The 17348-nt window shown below is 46.8% G+C and overlaps 1 protein-coding gene across 1 annotated transcript; it reads right to left on the minus strand.

The window, feature by feature from the left end:
- Positions 1 to 7566: 7566 nt before the first annotated feature.
- On the minus strand, positions 7567 to 9093 carry TMEM174 (transmembrane protein 174). Its single transcript, XM_045848106.1, has 2 exons — positions 8419 to 9093; positions 7567 to 8232 (listed from the first exon to the last, which is right to left on the minus strand). The coding sequence occupies exons 1-2, from the start codon at positions 9042 to 9044 to the stop codon at positions 8127 to 8129; spliced, it is 732 nt and encodes a 243-aa protein (XP_045704062.1). The 5' UTR covers positions 9045 to 9093; the 3' UTR covers positions 7567 to 8126.
- Between the last annotated feature and the right edge of the window lie 8255 nt (positions 9094 to 17348).

Raw genomic sequence — 17348 nt, forward strand, 5'->3', positions numbered from 1 at the left:
CTTACAATTTTGTCAACTATACCTCAAAAAAACTGGAAAAAACAGCTCCAAGATCTCCAAAAATGTTAAAAATAAAATTATAACTGAAAAAAAATCTACATGTTATATAACATGTTTTTCAATGCAAAAAGTAGAAAAGTGTCATACATTTTTTGCAAAATTCTTTAATATTTGACTTAACAGAACACAGCCAGATTCTCACATTTTCTTCTACATTTACTTGGTTGCAATATGTTGTTTCGGTTGAATTATAGAAAGAGAATCTAGCCTCACACACATATGTAATTGGAAAATACAGAGTAATTTTAAAAGCTTTTCAGGTCGTTGTGGAAATATTCTTTGATGTTATACCAAAAATCATATGATAGCTTCTTAAGGGCTAGTTGTAATGCGATATCTGAAATCATATCAATGAATACTTTGTACTCTCTTACATTGAAATCCATTAGTTTATCTTACATGATGAATAGATTTTTTACCTGAGCATAATTTTGTAATATTACATAGTGGTCATGCGGAAAATATTTGTTCACCAAGTTATGCTGACCTTTCAAATGTTGACATATTTCATTATATAAAACTTTTTAAATCATGTCTTTTAATATCACAACTGATCTCAAAAGAAAAGTCCATTTTGGGGGATGTTGTCAAGCTTATGATGACAAATAGAAGTTCTCAAGAATTTTAATTTTCCCTTGAAAGGTTGACTGTTATCATTGGCAACAAATACTGTCGGTTATTTCCCTGGGAGTGACAGGCTGATTTTGTTCAGTTTTGAGAAAATGTCTGCCCAATATGTAAGCCTCACTCACCACGTGGGTCCTGCCACAGGCCTTCAGGGACCACAGAGTAAGCTGGGAAGTCAGGGACCAGAAAGGTGACCCCAAGATTGAGTCCCCAGTGGCTTTCCCAGGTCATGAATGAGGTGCAGACACACTCTAAACCTGCCTTCCATTTGAGCTTTGTAGACAGAGCTTTTTGTTTTCCCTTTGCGATCTATTTTCCTTCTGGAAAATTCCAAGCATGTTTTTGTGGCTCCCGTTCTGGCTGATGAGGGATCAGACCAGCCCCAGCGGTCCGGGAGGAGGAGGAGCCCCAACCAGCCTGACAGCCGGAGGAGCCAGAAGGATGTGGACAAAGCCAAAGCGGGTGGGACTGAGGGTGGGAGGAGGGGGCAGGTGGGGTGGGAAAACGGAGACAACTGTATTCAAACATTAATTTTAAAAAATGATTTAAGAAAAAGAAAAAAAAGGGGGCCTGATTCCCTCTCACACCCACCTGGAGCGGGGAGCATACGAAAGTAATATCCCTGTAGCTCCCCTGACGAGGAATCAGTTTACTCAGGTTCTCTCGGTTTCACCTCTGAAGGTTCAAAGGGGTGACTTTTGGTGAGCGAATTGCTATTTGCTGTGAACTGTTTTCCAGGTGTGGAGGTGGAGCCTGGGCTGAGAGAAACTATCAAAGAAAAGAACTGCGTGGAATCTGGCCCCTGACTCTGCTGCGCGCTGCTGTTCCATTCGCGTCACTGATGCCCGTCGGCATTCACCCAGCATCGGCCTACGGCCAGCCCGCGGTCTCCCCAGGGCCTCACGTGTGTATGCCCATGAAGAGTGCTATTCCTGTGGCGGTGTAGTTGTCTGCATGGACGCCTGTGTGTGTCTTAATGTACCTATCTGTTGCCCATGTAAGCAGCAATGAAAATTGTTTGCTCTAGGACCAAGAAGATGGTGTTAACAGTAAAAGTACATGGAGCAAGATCATTTCCTGCTTCCTCCATTCTAAAAATAATTTTATGAACTTGTAATGTATAAACATGGTTAAAAATTTTCTTAGCATGGAGTAAAATGAAAAATAAGTCTCCTAACCTCTGCCCTGGAAGTGATTATTACCAGTTCTTATGTATTCTTTGAGAGAGATTCTGTGTGTTAAAAAAGAATACACACATACATCCCCCATTTAAAAATGTGTTCTTTTAAATGGCTGAATGGGAGAATCTCTGTCTTCTTCCTTCAGCCCCGTTTTCAGCCCCTTGTGTGTCCGTGCGGACTCCAGCGCACATACCGGTGCCTGTGATTTACACGCGCAGGTTTTGTGCTGGAGGACAAGCTCTTTGTTATAAGCAAACTTCTGGAACCTAGGAAACGGATTTCCTTCCCAGTTCATCTGGTTGTTAATCTTCCTAAAAGCCGAAGACAAATAAAATCCGCATATTGGAGTGCTGTGTGGTGTCCCAGAGGCCGGTGAGAGTCGTTTCTGTGGACTTGTCCTCACTCTGACTTGTCATCAATTCTGAAGAGCAATCCAGCAAAGGTGTATTTAGTACAGCTCTCTGCTGACTTTATAACCAGCTGCTGACTGCTGGGGACATAAAACTCTGGATGATTTACAAGTAGTACGTGGGCAAGAAATCCGTAAATCACATTCTACGCTAAGGGAGCGTCGGGGCACACAGACACACACGTTCACCTTCAGAGGGCGAGTTGCAAGGTGTGCAGAAAATACGTTCATTTTTGATTTGAGGAGAATTTTGAACTCATTGGCCCACAGTCAATGACCTCTGAAAGTTAAATTGTACCAGGTAATACTTTAATATAGAGCAAGAGGCTTTGCCCTTTATTTCTTAAGGTGGAGACTCGAGTTCCCAATTTAGAAATGTTCAAAGGAGTTTTTGTGGTCTCCAAAGGAAAAAACTTTTTTTTCCTAAAAAGTGTTAGTGACCAAGCCAAAAATGTTAAAGGTTGTCAGCGTTTTCTGATACTTTTGAAACTAATCTGCAACAGATATTCCTCAACTGAACACTCACTTAAAGATCTTTTACTTTTTATGTGCAGTTTTTTCTAGGCCCGTGTTTAGAAAGATCTCTAATAATATATTAAAAGTAGAAAAAAATAAGTTTCCAATTCCAAAGCATACCAAGAGTTTCAGAGATTCAAAAGAGAAGTAGATATGGAGTGAAAAATCTTGAAAAACATTTTTGTTTGGAAAGTGAAACTTAATAAATATAAATCTGCTACCATGAATAACATGCCCATTGTCTGCCTCCCAAAATACAGTATACGAGAGCTAAAAGCTTAGGATGCATTTAGCAAGAAGCTAATCTCATTTGGATCCCAATTCAAACAAAACAGAGGTAAAAATAAAATAAAAAATAGAACATTGGGGAAAGTTAAACAGTGATTAGATATTTAATGACATTAGGAAATTATACATTTTTAAGGTGCAGTAATGGTGGTATATATATTTTTAGCCTTTATCTTTTGAAACTACACAATGAAATATTTAAGGTGAAATGACTCGATGCTTTGGATTTGCTTTTTAAAACTCCAGTTGGGGCAGTGTAGGTGGAGCATAAATGAAACAAGGTTGGCTGTGAGTTGAGGTTCGGTGATTGCTACATAGGGTTTTATTTACTTTTCTTTCTACTCCTGTCTTTATTTGAAATTTTTCATCATGTAGAAAGCAATGAAACAGCTAAGTGGAGCTAGAATGGTTATTAGCTATTTGAAAAGTTCTTCATTTCTTCACTTCACATTTGTTATTCAACAGGAACCGAGAGCGCAGGCTGTGCAAAGGGCCCTGGATGAGGCCTTCCGTGACTGCTGAGTGGTGGGAGCTGCACGCGGCGCCCTGGTTACCCCAGGACGGACAGGGACACTGCTGGGCACGAGGCCACAGTTGCCTCCGTGAGGTGTGCAGGGACCTCTCTTCTCCCAGCTGGTAAGAAGGCATCTGCCCCACAGTCAGTGTGAGGAGTTTCTGTTTGGAGGAGAAACACTAGCTGCCCAGGGGTGTGGGGCTTCACGGCAACCCTACTCCACTGATCTAACAGTAAACAGACACCACAGCCAGCTCTTCACAAACAAGAGGCTTTATTTTTATATTGTATTCCAACGCGCCCCCCACCCCCAGCCCAAAAAATGTAGGAGGAGCATTTGAAGGCCTGGCTCTGTAGCCGAGAGCCCCTGGGTGCATTTGAAATTTAGGGCCTGGCTCAGAGGAGCAAAAGAGAAGGCCACCGCAGTCTCCGGGAAGCTCTCTGCCCCTGAAAGACACCGCCCAGAGCTCTGCCCAAGGGAGTGAGGGCGGGTCCACCTTGCACAGGAGATGGGCCCCTCAGTCGGAGGAGAGGGAGAAAGAAGCCCCAAGAGCTTTGTGAAAGCTTCACCCCCCTGGTGTCTGGGCCTCACTTCCCAGGCCTGGATGACCCTTCCCTGTCCCATCAAGGCTGTCAGCTGTCTTCAGTCTTTCCAACCAAAAGGAGCCTGAAGGGGTTCACAGGGACATTTCCAGATAGCCTCAGGTTCTTAAGAGACCTGTCTCCGTGGATTAACAAAATCTTCTAGCTTTATTTTGAATTCCACGTAGCGCACTAGAACGTGCCTGCCCACACAGCCCTGGGATGACCAAGGTGGAGGAGAGGGACATCTCCTGGTTTTCTGGTCACTTAGATCTGAGCTTTGCCAGCAAGATCAGCATTACATCCTATGTGCCTCTGGGGCTCACCCTAACAGTGAGTGTTCAGAATCAGGTCACAGGTATTATTAAAACATTGTAATGGCTCCCCACTTGCTCTGCAAACACGTACCAAAGTGTCTGACAAGGCTGATGGCCCTGTGGGCTCTGGCCTGGACACTGAGCCTTTGAGCACAGCAGCAAAGGTAGGCTACCTCCTACACCAATTATCTCAGGGTGGATAGCACGGCCAGCCAGACCAGCTCCAGTTCATGATCCCAGGTCACAGTTCTCCATTCATCCCAGTAAGATGCTGAGAGAGTATAATGGGGTACCTTGGCCAATGTGTTTTAATAACATTAAAACCTGGGCCTGCATGGAGCCAGGGAGATGGGCGTGACTAGCCTGTGGGGCAGTGTGTGGGGTGAGGTGCTTCCTGCTCCTGCAAGAGCAGCTTGGAGGTGGCTTCTGCGTGGTGGGGCTACGCCTGCCTGGAGCAAGTATGGCAGCCAAGAAAGGCTGAAAAATACAGGTGTGTTGGCAGGTGTAGCCAATTGTGGGAGGAGTCGGAAATAGGGTTACAGAGGCAGGCCACAAGGTGGGACAGAGGCAATGTGGGACAATGCCAGGGCATGCAGGTAAAGAGGCGGTGAAAGGACTCTCACTGATGGACCATGAGAAGGTGCCACATGGTTTTGGATTAAGAACTGGAGCTCCCGGCGACACAGCTGATGGTGCTAGGAACCTCAGAGGACCTGCCCAGCAAAGCATGGGTTACTGGGAGGAACCAGAAGAAGGGAGCCGCAGGCTTCTGTTTTTTTTCTTCTGGGAGGCGGGACTTCTGACTGGTGTGTTCTGAGACTGGCCTGGCTGCACACAGTAGGCAGGTGGGTGAGCAGGACTGTGTGTGTCTGTGGGTGTATCTTCATTTATAAAGGGAGTGAGATTTAACAGCAGAATTCCACCATTATTCTAAACCCATATAACTCTTAATTAAATAGTTCCTTTCTTTTTTCCAAACTCTGGCATTGAGAGCCACAGTTCTTAATACAGTGGCAGACATAAAGAACCATAAAGTAAAAAAAGACACCCCCCCCCGGGGAGGGGTTTCTGTAACAAAAGGGAGAAAGAGGGAAGGAGAGGGAGAGAGAGGGAGGATGGCAAATGTCCAGACAACAAACCAGAAACTCTGCCAAGAATGTGTCCTCACTGGTCAAAGAGACCAAGCAGAGACCTACTGTCAGAGTTCGGGGACCACTCAGTGGGCTTCCTGTCATGCTGGTCCTTGCCACTCCAAAATAAGGACAGTGAGCAGTGTGGGATTGTCCTGACGCAGGAGAGTGGGTGGGTGCAGTTTGCTGGGCACTGAAAGGCGGGTCTTTGTGAGGACTGTAGCAGCAGTGACAAATTAACCATTCACACGACCTGCAAGCCACCTCCTGATACTGTCTCCCACTCAGGGGATTTGCCAGGTGTCCCCCTCCTTCTCTTCGTATAGGTATTGGCTCTTCTGTTCCCGGGACAGTCCTCAGAGCCGAGCACACTAGTTGCTTGGCTATGCACATAAGCTGTGCTCCCTGGGGATATGCATTGCAAGGGCCAAACTGCTGTGACTCTCCTGACTAGTTTAAATCCCTCTATAGCCCCAGGACCCCTCACTGGTGTCAGAGAATAATCGATCAATGTCTGTTGCCCACACTAGGCCAGAAGCTCTGCAAGGACAGAGCCGTATCTGCTCTTCTGTTGCTTTGGTTTTTCACTGCTCCATCCCCACTTGATGTCCCAGTCCTGACACAAAGTAGATGCTCAGTCAATAAATATTGGCTGAATGAACAAATCCCCATCTTCCAACCCTCTGATTGTGGCAGGCTCACCTTCCACCTTGAGCTCCAGAGCTGTTAGCTCTGACTGCGCTGTCTTCAAAAGCATCAGTTACCCCTATGGTTAGCACTTTTTCACTGTCTTAGAACAGGGGCAGTTCATTGCCACTGCCTGGAGCTAAAAACTCCCCAGGGCACTTCTTGTCTATGGGACCCCTGGCATCCCGCAGACAGATTGGCTCTCCTGTCCTCCCAGCTTCCACACGGAGGCACCCTTTCCTAACATCATTTCCACCTTGAGCATCCCTTCATGCCAAAACCAAGCCCAGGGATATAAAGTGCTACGTGGGTGGGTGGGTGAGGATGAGGAGGGAAAGGGGTGAGGGAGGCAGGCGTGCAGGGCTCCACGTGTCCTGCTGGTGGCATGCCACTGGCAATGCTCAACTTGTGCCTGTCACCCAACTTCCTGCCCAGAGCCAATGGCCCCCAGCTAGGAATCCAGCATTTCATGAATATGTTGAGTATGAAGGTAGTTTCTGTGAACTGAATTCTATTTTTCCATCTCACTACTTCCACCGTCAAACATGAAAATGAATTCTTGTGTGAAAAGATTTTGTTCCTGAGGTACAAGACAAATCACAGTAATATACCAAGCATGTGTTAATCATATCCTTGGAAAACTAGATATTTCTAATAAAAATTAATAGAAGTCACTGCATATATAAACATGGTACCAAACCTTTAAGGAATTGCTAAACCCTGTCTCGCTTTGGGTAAGCCTCCCTCAGTAGCCTTGTGTGACCTTGCCATTGTACCCTACAGAGACTATTTTCCTTTAAAACCTGATGATTTTAACTGTGTCTTCCAAAATCTGTAAGTCTGCTGTGAATGGGTGTTATACAGTCCAGATTCAGGGAAATGAAGGGCACCAAGGTTTCTTGCCTGTTTGTTTTTTAATAAAGAAAGTGAGCTTGTCTTGGCCATGGAGATTGTTTCTGTGATTCGTGGTTCCCAGGTGTTCACATGGCAGGTCTGTTCTGTCTGATTCAACAGGACTCTTCTACGGGCGCTTGGAGAAGCCCCAGGCTTGTGTGGGCCTCTGGGCCCAGGCAGTTTGCGCCCAGCCCAGATGTCCGCCCGGGGCGGACAACTCAAGCTTCAGCCTTGCCAACAAGAACAAGAACATCAGCAGTCAAGTCACTGTCACCTAATGATAACTTAAGGGTTTGGTGACATCATTGTCCTATTATTATTTATTTTGTATGGTTTAGCCACCTAACATTCCAACAGGAGCTATTCTTGACTTTACTTTATTGTATTTATTTATTTGCTCATTTGTTGGTCTGTTTATGCAGCCTTTAAGATACCCAGAGTCCTCAGGGGCCACATGTCAGCAACTGAGTTGATTGGGATATGCAAATCTACTTTGGGAACTGAGAATGGGCACCGGGAAAGCTGCAGTGGAACCTGTTTTCTCTTCCCTGCTTCCTCCCCACCCCCACTCTCCCTACTATGGAAACTTCCAAAGTCACAGCAGTAGTGATTTTGCCCTTGGCTGCTGGAGTTAAAATTGCAACAGCAGCACCTTCCTGGAGGAACAGAGTGGGTGATGGATAGATGGGTGAGATTCCTGTTTCTGAACACAGCGGGGCATTTTTAGCTGGATCAGAAGGTAATTTCTTCAGCCCAGCCTAATTTTTACCAATTTGGGACATTTTACCTCCCACCTCCCCTTGAACGGCATCTCTCAGGCCTCCTGGGCTGCTCTGCTGTCTCACTTCTGAAGGCTGTACATAGAGCCCTTCAGGTGTCAGCAACAATGACCTCAATGCCATTCCCTCGGCACTGCAGTCTCTAGCAAGGGGGGGAGAATACTTCCTCATAGGGTGGAGGAGAGAAGCAGGCAGGGTCCCCATCCCCCTGCTGTATCTCTTCTAGCTGCTCAGCGTCAGGGCTGGACCTGAAATATGAGCAGAAAACACAGACGCGTTACAGCCCACAGCACTGCTGCCAGAGCCAACACCCCCCACCTGGCATTAGGCTGCACAGAGGTTTGCATTCACCCACCACCTTCCTTGTAGACATAGCCACAGGCACTATGACTGTGGCCGTAGGAAGGGGAGGATTGCCACCACATACACCGTACCTGTCATTTCCACCATCCATGGAGGAAGGGTAGTCCTGGTCGGCAACAAAGGCAGCGTTCTCTGCAGGGTAGATGGTGTGGTACTGGGGAGGGCTTGGCGTGGCAGCAGCCACCACTCCAGATGGTGTGAGACAACAGGGGTTCACCACTGGCTGCAGGTAGGTGGTGTTCATCCCAATGGGCTCTTGAGAGCCATAAGGGGGCGGGATATACTGCACCACAGTAGCCCCATGGAAGGTGATGGGTTGGTTGATACCAGTGAAAACAAACGATTGTCCGCCCGCCGTCAGCTCCGAGTCGAGGACCCTTTCCTCACTTTCTTTGCACGACTGACAGGAAAGCATTTTGAACTTGCACACAGCAATCAGGATGAATGTCACCCCAACCGACAGCAGAATGGGCCCAAGGAGCTGGGTCCATTCAAAGTGGGAGACCCCTTGGTATTTGATCCAGCCCATGATGGTGAACGTGATCCCCACCAGTCCCAGGAAGATGCCTGAGAAGAGTAAGGTGGTCCCCGCCTTGTCATCATCGGACACCTGGATGTCCGAGGTACTGGGTGTGTAAGGAGTGACCGAAAACACGTTCAGAGCGAAGTCCTCCAAGTGGCTGCTGCCCCGCTCCATCGTCCTCACGCAATCCCTGGCTTCTTAGGAGGAAAAGGGATTATAAGAGCTCCCAGAGCAGAGCAAAGCAATCACAGGCTCGGATTAGTTATGGAAGAACTTTGGGCTGCTGTGGTTAACAGAGTGGAACAGGCAAAGGCCTGAACTTTGTTTAGAAGAATAAAGGTCTGACAAATGAAGCCTAAAGCTTTCTCATGGGTTGTCCACAATTGAAGTTCTCTGTTTCGCAATTCAATGACAAGCTCACTCTCTCATTCATATCCATTCATTCATTCGCTCATTCAAAATGTTGTTGAGCTGCCTTATTTGCTAGGAGGTGCTTCTCTACAAACCTAAGGCACTGTTCAAGGTCCTGTTTGCATCTTACCAAAACCAGGTACATAGAAATGGCAGAGCAACCTCCAGGGCCTCTGGCTGTGCAAGGGTCCTTGATGAATCACCACCTGCTCAGACACCTAACCCAATTTCCCTGCCGGGCCAGCTCAGTAGAAATAGGCAGGATTGACCATGTGCATATGTCTTCCCACTTCCCATGTGCCTTTTACTTTCAGCATTTGAGGAATAATTCCAGGTACAGGAGAGGAGAGATGCCACAAGAAACCTTCCCATGCACCACACCATTGGCAGAGGTTTGAGTATCAGACGTGACTCAGTGTCTTGGGGACACGTGCTTCAGATTCTCCCTCCAAGGTGGCAGCACAGTCCCTGGTCTCCAAGGTGAAGTAAACAGGTGCATTTTCAAGCCTGCTGTGTTTTGTGGTCAAACCCAAGCTGATTTAGAGAAGGAAGCTCCATCTTTTTTTTTTAAAGAGATGTTATTTATTTTTAGACCGAGGGAAGGGAGGAAGAGAGGAAGAGAAACATCAATGTGTGGTTACCCCTCATGTACTATCCCCTATTAGGGACCTGGCCTGCAACCCAGGCATGTGCCCTGACTGGGAATTGAATCTGCGGCCCTTTGGTTCACAGGCCAGTGCTCAGTCCACTGAGCCACACCAGCCAGCGCAGAAAGCTTCATCTTCAATGACATTATCTGTCATTCATTACTACAGAACCTCTTCAAAGTAATCCCATGAATTTCCTCCTGCACAGAATAGTAGCTGTAGCCTTCTTCCTTTCCTAGACAGATCTTATACAAACAGATGTCTCTGGTCAGTAGTTGAATATTGTATCAGCTCTTTTTATGCAACATTGAGCAGGAGGAAAAGAGCTGCCCTTTTGCCCTAAGTCAGGGCTTCCCATACTTCCCTGATGATAAAAATTACCCAGGCCACTTTCTTTAAAGGCAAAATCTAAGCTGCCAATTGAGAAAAGCAGAACCAAAAATTTCTAAGGGAGAATAAGTGTCCCAGGTACCTCTTATAATTGGGAATCTTTGGAAACCCTGCTCTAAGTTAATCCCAATGCACCTGGGAGACCAGGGAAATTTTTTTCTGCACAAAAATTCCTCTTCCTGCTGTAGGACAAAGCACATAATCTCCAACTTCACTGCCAACCAGATGGGAAGCCAAGCAGAGGACCCGCTCAGGTATCTCCCCAGATGTGTCCTTGACCACCAAGGACGGAGTATGTTTCAGTCAGTGTGGGTTACCCCATTTCAGTCTATCGCTCAAGCAAGTCACTGAGCCGACCCAGATACAAAAGGAAGGAAATTAGATTCCTCCTCTCTGTGGGAAGAATGTCAAGGTCACTGTGCAGAAGAACATGTGAGATAGGAGATATTATTGCTGCTCTCTAGAAAATACAATCTCCCATGGAGGAATTTTGACTTGTCACTCTTTGGTCCGTAATTCTGCTTGAGTTTTTGTCCACTGGACATCCAAAGGAGCCCCTAGGTTTTAGATCAACCGCGTTGTGCCCTCCTTCACTCGTGGCTGGTTGGAAAACTCACTCTTACTCACTAGCAAGTTCTTGATGGGACCCCAGGGGGCAACACTCTGTCACAGTCATCAGTCATGTCAAGTTCGAATTTTCCCAAGTTTCTTGTATATTTTCAGACTTAGACACCAAACTTCCTGTTTAAGCCACCAATCCACATTCCCAGTTAAAAACTGTAATTTTTGAAATGATTACAGTTCAAAGAGATGAATGAAAAGTGACACTAAAACCACAAAAACAGTTTTCTGAGCTTATCAGAGAACTCAGGAAATGAAACTAGCACGGTCAGATGTTTGTTAACAAAACAGTTGACTGAATATGTCATGGTGGAAAGTAAATTGCTTTGTGGAAGTCGTGTGTGTGTGTGATCAAATGACTTTTTTAAAAGTTTGGTGAAGTGACAAATTTATCTTTCAAAAATCTAGCTGCACAGACCGTGATCCTGCAGGAGAATCTATTCCCACAGCAGTGTGGGCCATATTCACTTGACTTGGCCACAGATGAAATACCACCATGTCTCTAGTAACAAAAAAAGTAGCAAATATTTCAACCACTCAAAGTATATAAAAAGGAAAATAAAACAAAGCCATGAGCTTGGACAACATATAAAAACAGCCATCTGGTAATTTTGTTTTCAACTATGTAGCTCAAAACCCTTCGAGATTTCCAAAATTCAAAAAGAATTTCTTCCCATACATTTGGATGGAAATGACACTGGCTTCCCTTATCCCTAGCACACTGTGGGCGGGGGAGGCTCAGTCCAGGGGGCTGGGGGAGAAGAACAAAGAAGCAGGAAGGAGGCTGGATGCTCTGCTGCACAGCAGAACCCCAGCACCAGCCGCTACCACTGAAAATCAACAGAAGCAGGAGTGGTCTGAAGGGAATGATCGGGTCAAGGAAACTGGTTCTTGGATTCGCCTCTGAACCCAGTTACTGTGAGAGGAAAACAGAGTCAGAGTGCACAGCTCCTGACTCATCTTGGACACCCAGGAGCTGGACTGGTCCTGGTGGCAGGTGTTTCCTCTGTGACATGGCTGGTCACTAGGGCTAAAGCAGCAGAAGCAGGCAGCTGTCATGGAGAGAGGTGGCTAGGGTTCGAAGGCCATGCCCTGTCTAGCTCTGTGCCATCAGAGGGCCAAGGTCACAGACTTGCAGGGAACATGAGCAAGGCCACATATGCTACTCAGCTGCACCCCTACAGATGTGTGGCAAGAGGATCAGTGCATATAGTAAGGGCCCTGGATGGGACAGATGTGGAACCTCAACCCTGAGAGATGAACCTGAACTTCAAAGACTGTTGGATGTCTCTTAGTCAGTCGGAGGGAGGTGTCTGGGGGAAATCTCAATAGCAGGGACTACGCACTGCTAACCTGTTCCATTTCCTTGAATTGTGTCTGACTATGGTGGCAGATGGTTCCATTTACCTTTTCCAATAAAAAGATGTCATAGTTGAACCATAACTACACTATCATAGCTATAGTACGGTCATGTGGAAAGCCCAAACTGTCCCCAGGCATTTTACTTTGTTACAAGAATCCCAAGAATACTGGGGGGCGGGTGCAGGAATCGTTGCTGTGTTGACCCCGCACATCTGTCTCAGCCACTTGTTTGAGCTTCCCCATACCCCGGTGCGGGCGAGGGCCTCAGCTCCACAGATGATTAATCTCTGCAACAGGAAAGGATGTTATGTGACTGAGTAGCAGTGCAGGAGGACAATCTGTTTTGCTAAACTGTTTTTAAACTGCTCTTCCATGAAGGGCACACGCTAGCTGACAGGTGATCTGTCTGTGTCTGAGCCAGCCTGTCTGCCTCAGCCTGGCCGCGGGGGCTGGCGGTTCTCAAGGTGTTCTCTCACACAACCTTTAAATTTCTTCCTTTCTTCCTTCCTTCCTTCCTTTCTTCCTTCCTTCCTTCCTTCCTTTCTTCCTTCCTTCCTTCCTTCCTTCCTTCCTTCCTTCCTTCCTTCCTTCCTTCCTTCCTTCCTTTCTTTCTTTCTTTTCACTGAATGTTACCTTGATGGAGTTGGAATTTAGGTCATACTCACTAACATTCTCAGCAAACAACAAGGTGAGCCTCCCAGGGGCCCAGCTGGTCGTCTGAGGCTCTTCGGGCGGGGGTGGGTCTGCCTGGGCAGTAGCCCCCTTCCAAACTCGAGAATTTCAGTGCTTGTGTGTTCGATTTCTATTGGGGTGTAACCATGAACAGAGGCTATGATGGGCCTCATTCAGTAGCTCACGGTTCCGTAGATCAGACATCTGTCTTAGCCGGAGGTTCTGGGGAAGACTCCATTTCTAAGCTTGTTCCGACAGTTGGCAAAGCCAGCCCTGTGCATACCCAGGATGGAGGCCCCTTTTCTTGGCAGAGGTCACTTCTGCTTCCAGCCGTCACCCACTTTCCTCCTCCTGTGGCCCTCCCCATCGTCAAAATGGCTACGGCGCTTGGAGCAGTTCTCCAAATTCAGGTCACCTTGACTTCCCATTGACTTTTGGCTTTCCCTTGACTTTTGGCTTCTCCTCCTGCCTTGTTTTTCTGCTGGAACAGCCACAGAAACAGCTATGCTTTCAAGTACCTGTATGATTGAAATATACCCACCAAGATAATCCCTTTTTTAGATCAACTGTGCCAAAAAACAACACAATCACAGGAATGATATTCTTATCACATTCACAGGTTCTAGAGGAATAAGAAATGTGGGATCTTTTTTTGGAGGAGGGCATTTTTAGAATTCTGCCCATCACATTCTGTTTCTGTTGCTGGGAGCCGAAGAGAGAGTTATTTAAGAACAAGTGACTCAGACAAGAATGACCCTACTGGGAGCGCATTTGTCCAGGCTTTACTGAGAACGTTCAAGTGATGGCACTGCCATGGGTCTGATGCCCAAGTCTCTGCCACACAGTCGTTCTCATGGTGAGGGCCCAGGACTAGCAGCAGCAGCACCCCCTGGGATCTCACCAGAAATGCAAATTTGGGGCCCCCTCCCTGACCTATTGAATTAGATGCTCTGTTGTGGATCTAGAGAGCTGTGTTTTAACCAGGGGATCCCGAATCTTCCTCAGTTGAGAACTATTTCTCAAAGGCAAGTCCTCAGGTTTTTGTTTTTGGGAAATTGAAAGTAGGGAAGTGGTCAGGTAGGTCGTCTCCAGGGTGACTTCCACTCCCAACCATCTATGATTCTGTAAATTTTACAGAAATAGTTATGCTGTCTAAACCAAAGTCTCCCTGTAGGCACCTTTGAGTGGGCATTGCGTGTGTGCATGTGTGTGTGAGTGTGAGCCTACACATGCATAGTGACCGAGAGCTCAGACTCTGGGATCTCTCCTGCCACCAGGTCCTGGCTTCACCAGTTACGAGCTGTGCAGCTGAATCAACAGTCTCGAGTGTCTGAGCCTCAGCTTCCTCACTCATAAAAGAGGCTGATAATAGTACCCACTTCATAAAAGTATGAAGATCAAGCATGATGATCCACACGGAGCACATAGCATAGTAAGCTCAGTGACTACCTCTTCTAATTACCGTATTTTTTGGACTATAAGATGCACTTTCCTCCCCAACCCCCCACCCCAGATTTGGGAGGAATAATGGTTGTTAATGCTGCTGTTGAGTTCTGTTTACATTTACATTGGTGAAATATTATGTTATTTATGTTATTAAACATTTTTCCATTTTTCCATTTTTTCCACATTTAACAATGTTAAATGTTATTAAACATTTTCCAAAAAACATTTTGTTTTTTTTGCTTCAAAATTTTTTTTTCCTATTTTCCTTCTCTAAAACCTAGGTACATCTTATGGTCCAAAAAATATGTTATTTTATTTTCTGTGTTGTTTAAAGCTTTCTCCTTGGGTACTTGAGGAGCTGGGTCCCTGGTAAGGCTGGAACCACCAGACCCTCACCAGAAGACCCTAAAGCCATTGCTTGGGCACCTAGGAGCAATGCTACTAGGCCTGAAGGCCAAGGTGACCCTCCTCTGATTCTTAGGGTCAGCTTAAGTCCTGTGACTACAAAGGAAGATATTTAGGTAAAGTATGTACATAAACTTACCTCCTCCTCTGGAGACTCAAAACACACAAAGCAGAAACCATAGCACTTTACTGTGTGTGGGTATGTGTTTATTTGATAATTATTCTTGGTTTTTTTTGTTGTTCTTGTTTGTTTTGCATCTTCAAAGGAGCAAAAGTAGTAAAGGACTGAAAGAGAGTCAAGATGTGCCTCTATGAAGTTTAGGTGAGAACGTATGTCACTGAGGGGGGGACCTAAAGCCCACCCTCCCCCCACTCCCAGCCCCGCCCCACCAGCCCACTCTGATTTTCATGGGCCTCGCCTGTCAAGCTTTGAGGTTCTTGCCCAAGCTTGCTGAGAGGACGGAAAGGAGAGTGAGACCTTGCTGAGCCAGATACTCGGGAGAGAGGAGAGACCCTTCAGCAGGGCCTGTTTCCTCTAAGGGGCGCAACGCCCTGCTCAACCTTCTGCGTAGTTCTCCGTGACGCTGACGCGGGCTGGAAGGCAGAGGCCACCCAGTGTGAAGTGCTGCTGCAGAGATGGAATCCATTCCGCCAGGCGTAGGCAGGCAGTGACATGAGGGGCCGATTTGCACAGCTGTTCCCCACCCACGGCCCGTTCCTAGACACCACATGGCTCCCTGTGCCTTAATGCCACCAAGAGAGTGACTCAGCCTGCCACACACTGCTCTGCTCGTAATACTAATAACCACAGGAATTCTCTGGGCGGGATGCCGGCTGGGTCCTCTCTGGCCTGGGGAAAAGGAGTCAGAGCTGCAGATATGCGTACTACTTGAGGTCTATCTCTGGCTGAGGTCTTAAGCAGCTGCTGTACTTTTCTGTGCCTGGTGACATAAGAGCCACAGCCGGGACAAGCTTCTTCCTGCCTCCCCTAGAAAAGTGTCTACCAGCTTTCTGCAGGAGAAGAGCTCCTCCAGCGAGAGCGTGTAGGACTACAGATCTGGGAGGTTAGGGAAGGCTTCAAGTTCAGAGAGCCAGAGGCCCAAAGAAGCGTTCATTACCATTCTTGCCACCCAACAAATGCTCTAAGGATGAGAGTAGAAGACCTTGTCTTGAGAAGTGTGAGTAACTCTACCCTCTGGAATAAAATTCCAAAATAAAAAGGAAAAAACAAAGTAAGCTGTAGTCTAATCCTTTCATTCTGCAGTTGGAGAAATTGAGGCTCAGGAAGATGAATTACTTGGCTCTGGGGTTTTATTGCCATTCACCAGCAGAAACCAGGTGTTTTGACTCCTACTTCACTACTCTTTCTACTATGGCACTGCAAGGCATTTATACCTTGATCCCTTCCCTTCTAAAGAGTAATTCATCCAGGCATAGTTTTAACTCGAGAGGCTGACCACTGCTGGCCCAACTCCTACTCCATCCTCAAGGGAGCTACCCCATGCTGCCATAATACAGTGGCCCAGCTGGACACCTGGTGACCCAGGCCTCCTCCCCTTGATGTGGGCATCTGATATAAGAGCAGCCCCTCCATAGGTAGGGGGGAGGGGGGCCAACTACCTTGGTTTGCCTGGGACTTAGGGGGTTCCCAGGACACAACTTCATCGCTAACACTGAGAAAGTCCTGAGCCAACTAGGACAAGTTAGCCACTCCAACAGGAAGGGACTTACAATCTGTGTGGCCAGCTTGAAAACAATAACCTGTGAAGTCAGGTTCTCAGTTAGAAACTAGAAGAAGAGAAGATTGAGGCCGTTGGCTGACATGGAAGTGCCATGATACAGGAAGAGGACAAGGAGAGTTGAGGGGCCACCATACTGGCCACATGTAAATAAAACTTAAGAGCAGAAACTATGAGCAAGCAGAGGACACTGATTATATTTTAGGAAAACTGACTTTCAGTAGCTTCTTCCTTAAAAACCACCGTGGCCAATTGCAGATCCTTGTGGAGACTCTTTCCAGATGCTTCTGTTTGCTGTTGCTGTGGCTTCTGCTTTCACTGCCAAGGAGAGGGCACAACAGGGTACTCATCTCTTCTGTATTAGGGTTAGTTCTCTCCAGACTGATGCTGCTTATCTTCCAAATTAAAAAGAAATAAGCAAAATCTAGGACACCTAGACATTTCAAGTTGGGAAATCTAAGAATATCTCCTAGGGACTTCCCCCTTCCATCTTCTGGAGCTCGTGACGCTTTTAATCAGCCAAAGCTGAGGTAGGAGATTATTTTTCCCAAAGATAGCTGTGACAACGTTTCTCATTTCTCATTCTCATCTCTCATGGCTACTTTGACACTGCTTTCATGAAGAGGTGGGGACTATCTCCCCACCCCTGAAACTGGTGGGCTATTGTGACTGTCTTCGAGTATGGTGGGAGCTACACTCTATGACCCCCAAAGCTCAGCCATCAGGCAGCATGCACCATGCTCATTGGAGCAGTGTCTCTGGAAGCATTTGGTCACCAGGACTGC

The sequence above is a fragment of the Phyllostomus hastatus genome, unplaced genomic scaffold, assembly GCF_019186645.2.
Source record: "Phyllostomus hastatus isolate PE091 unplaced genomic scaffold, TTU_PhHast_1.1 phas_contig_58, whole genome shotgun sequence".
In the NCBI taxonomy this organism is placed as follows: domain Eukaryota; kingdom Metazoa; phylum Chordata; class Mammalia; order Chiroptera; family Phyllostomidae; genus Phyllostomus; species Phyllostomus hastatus.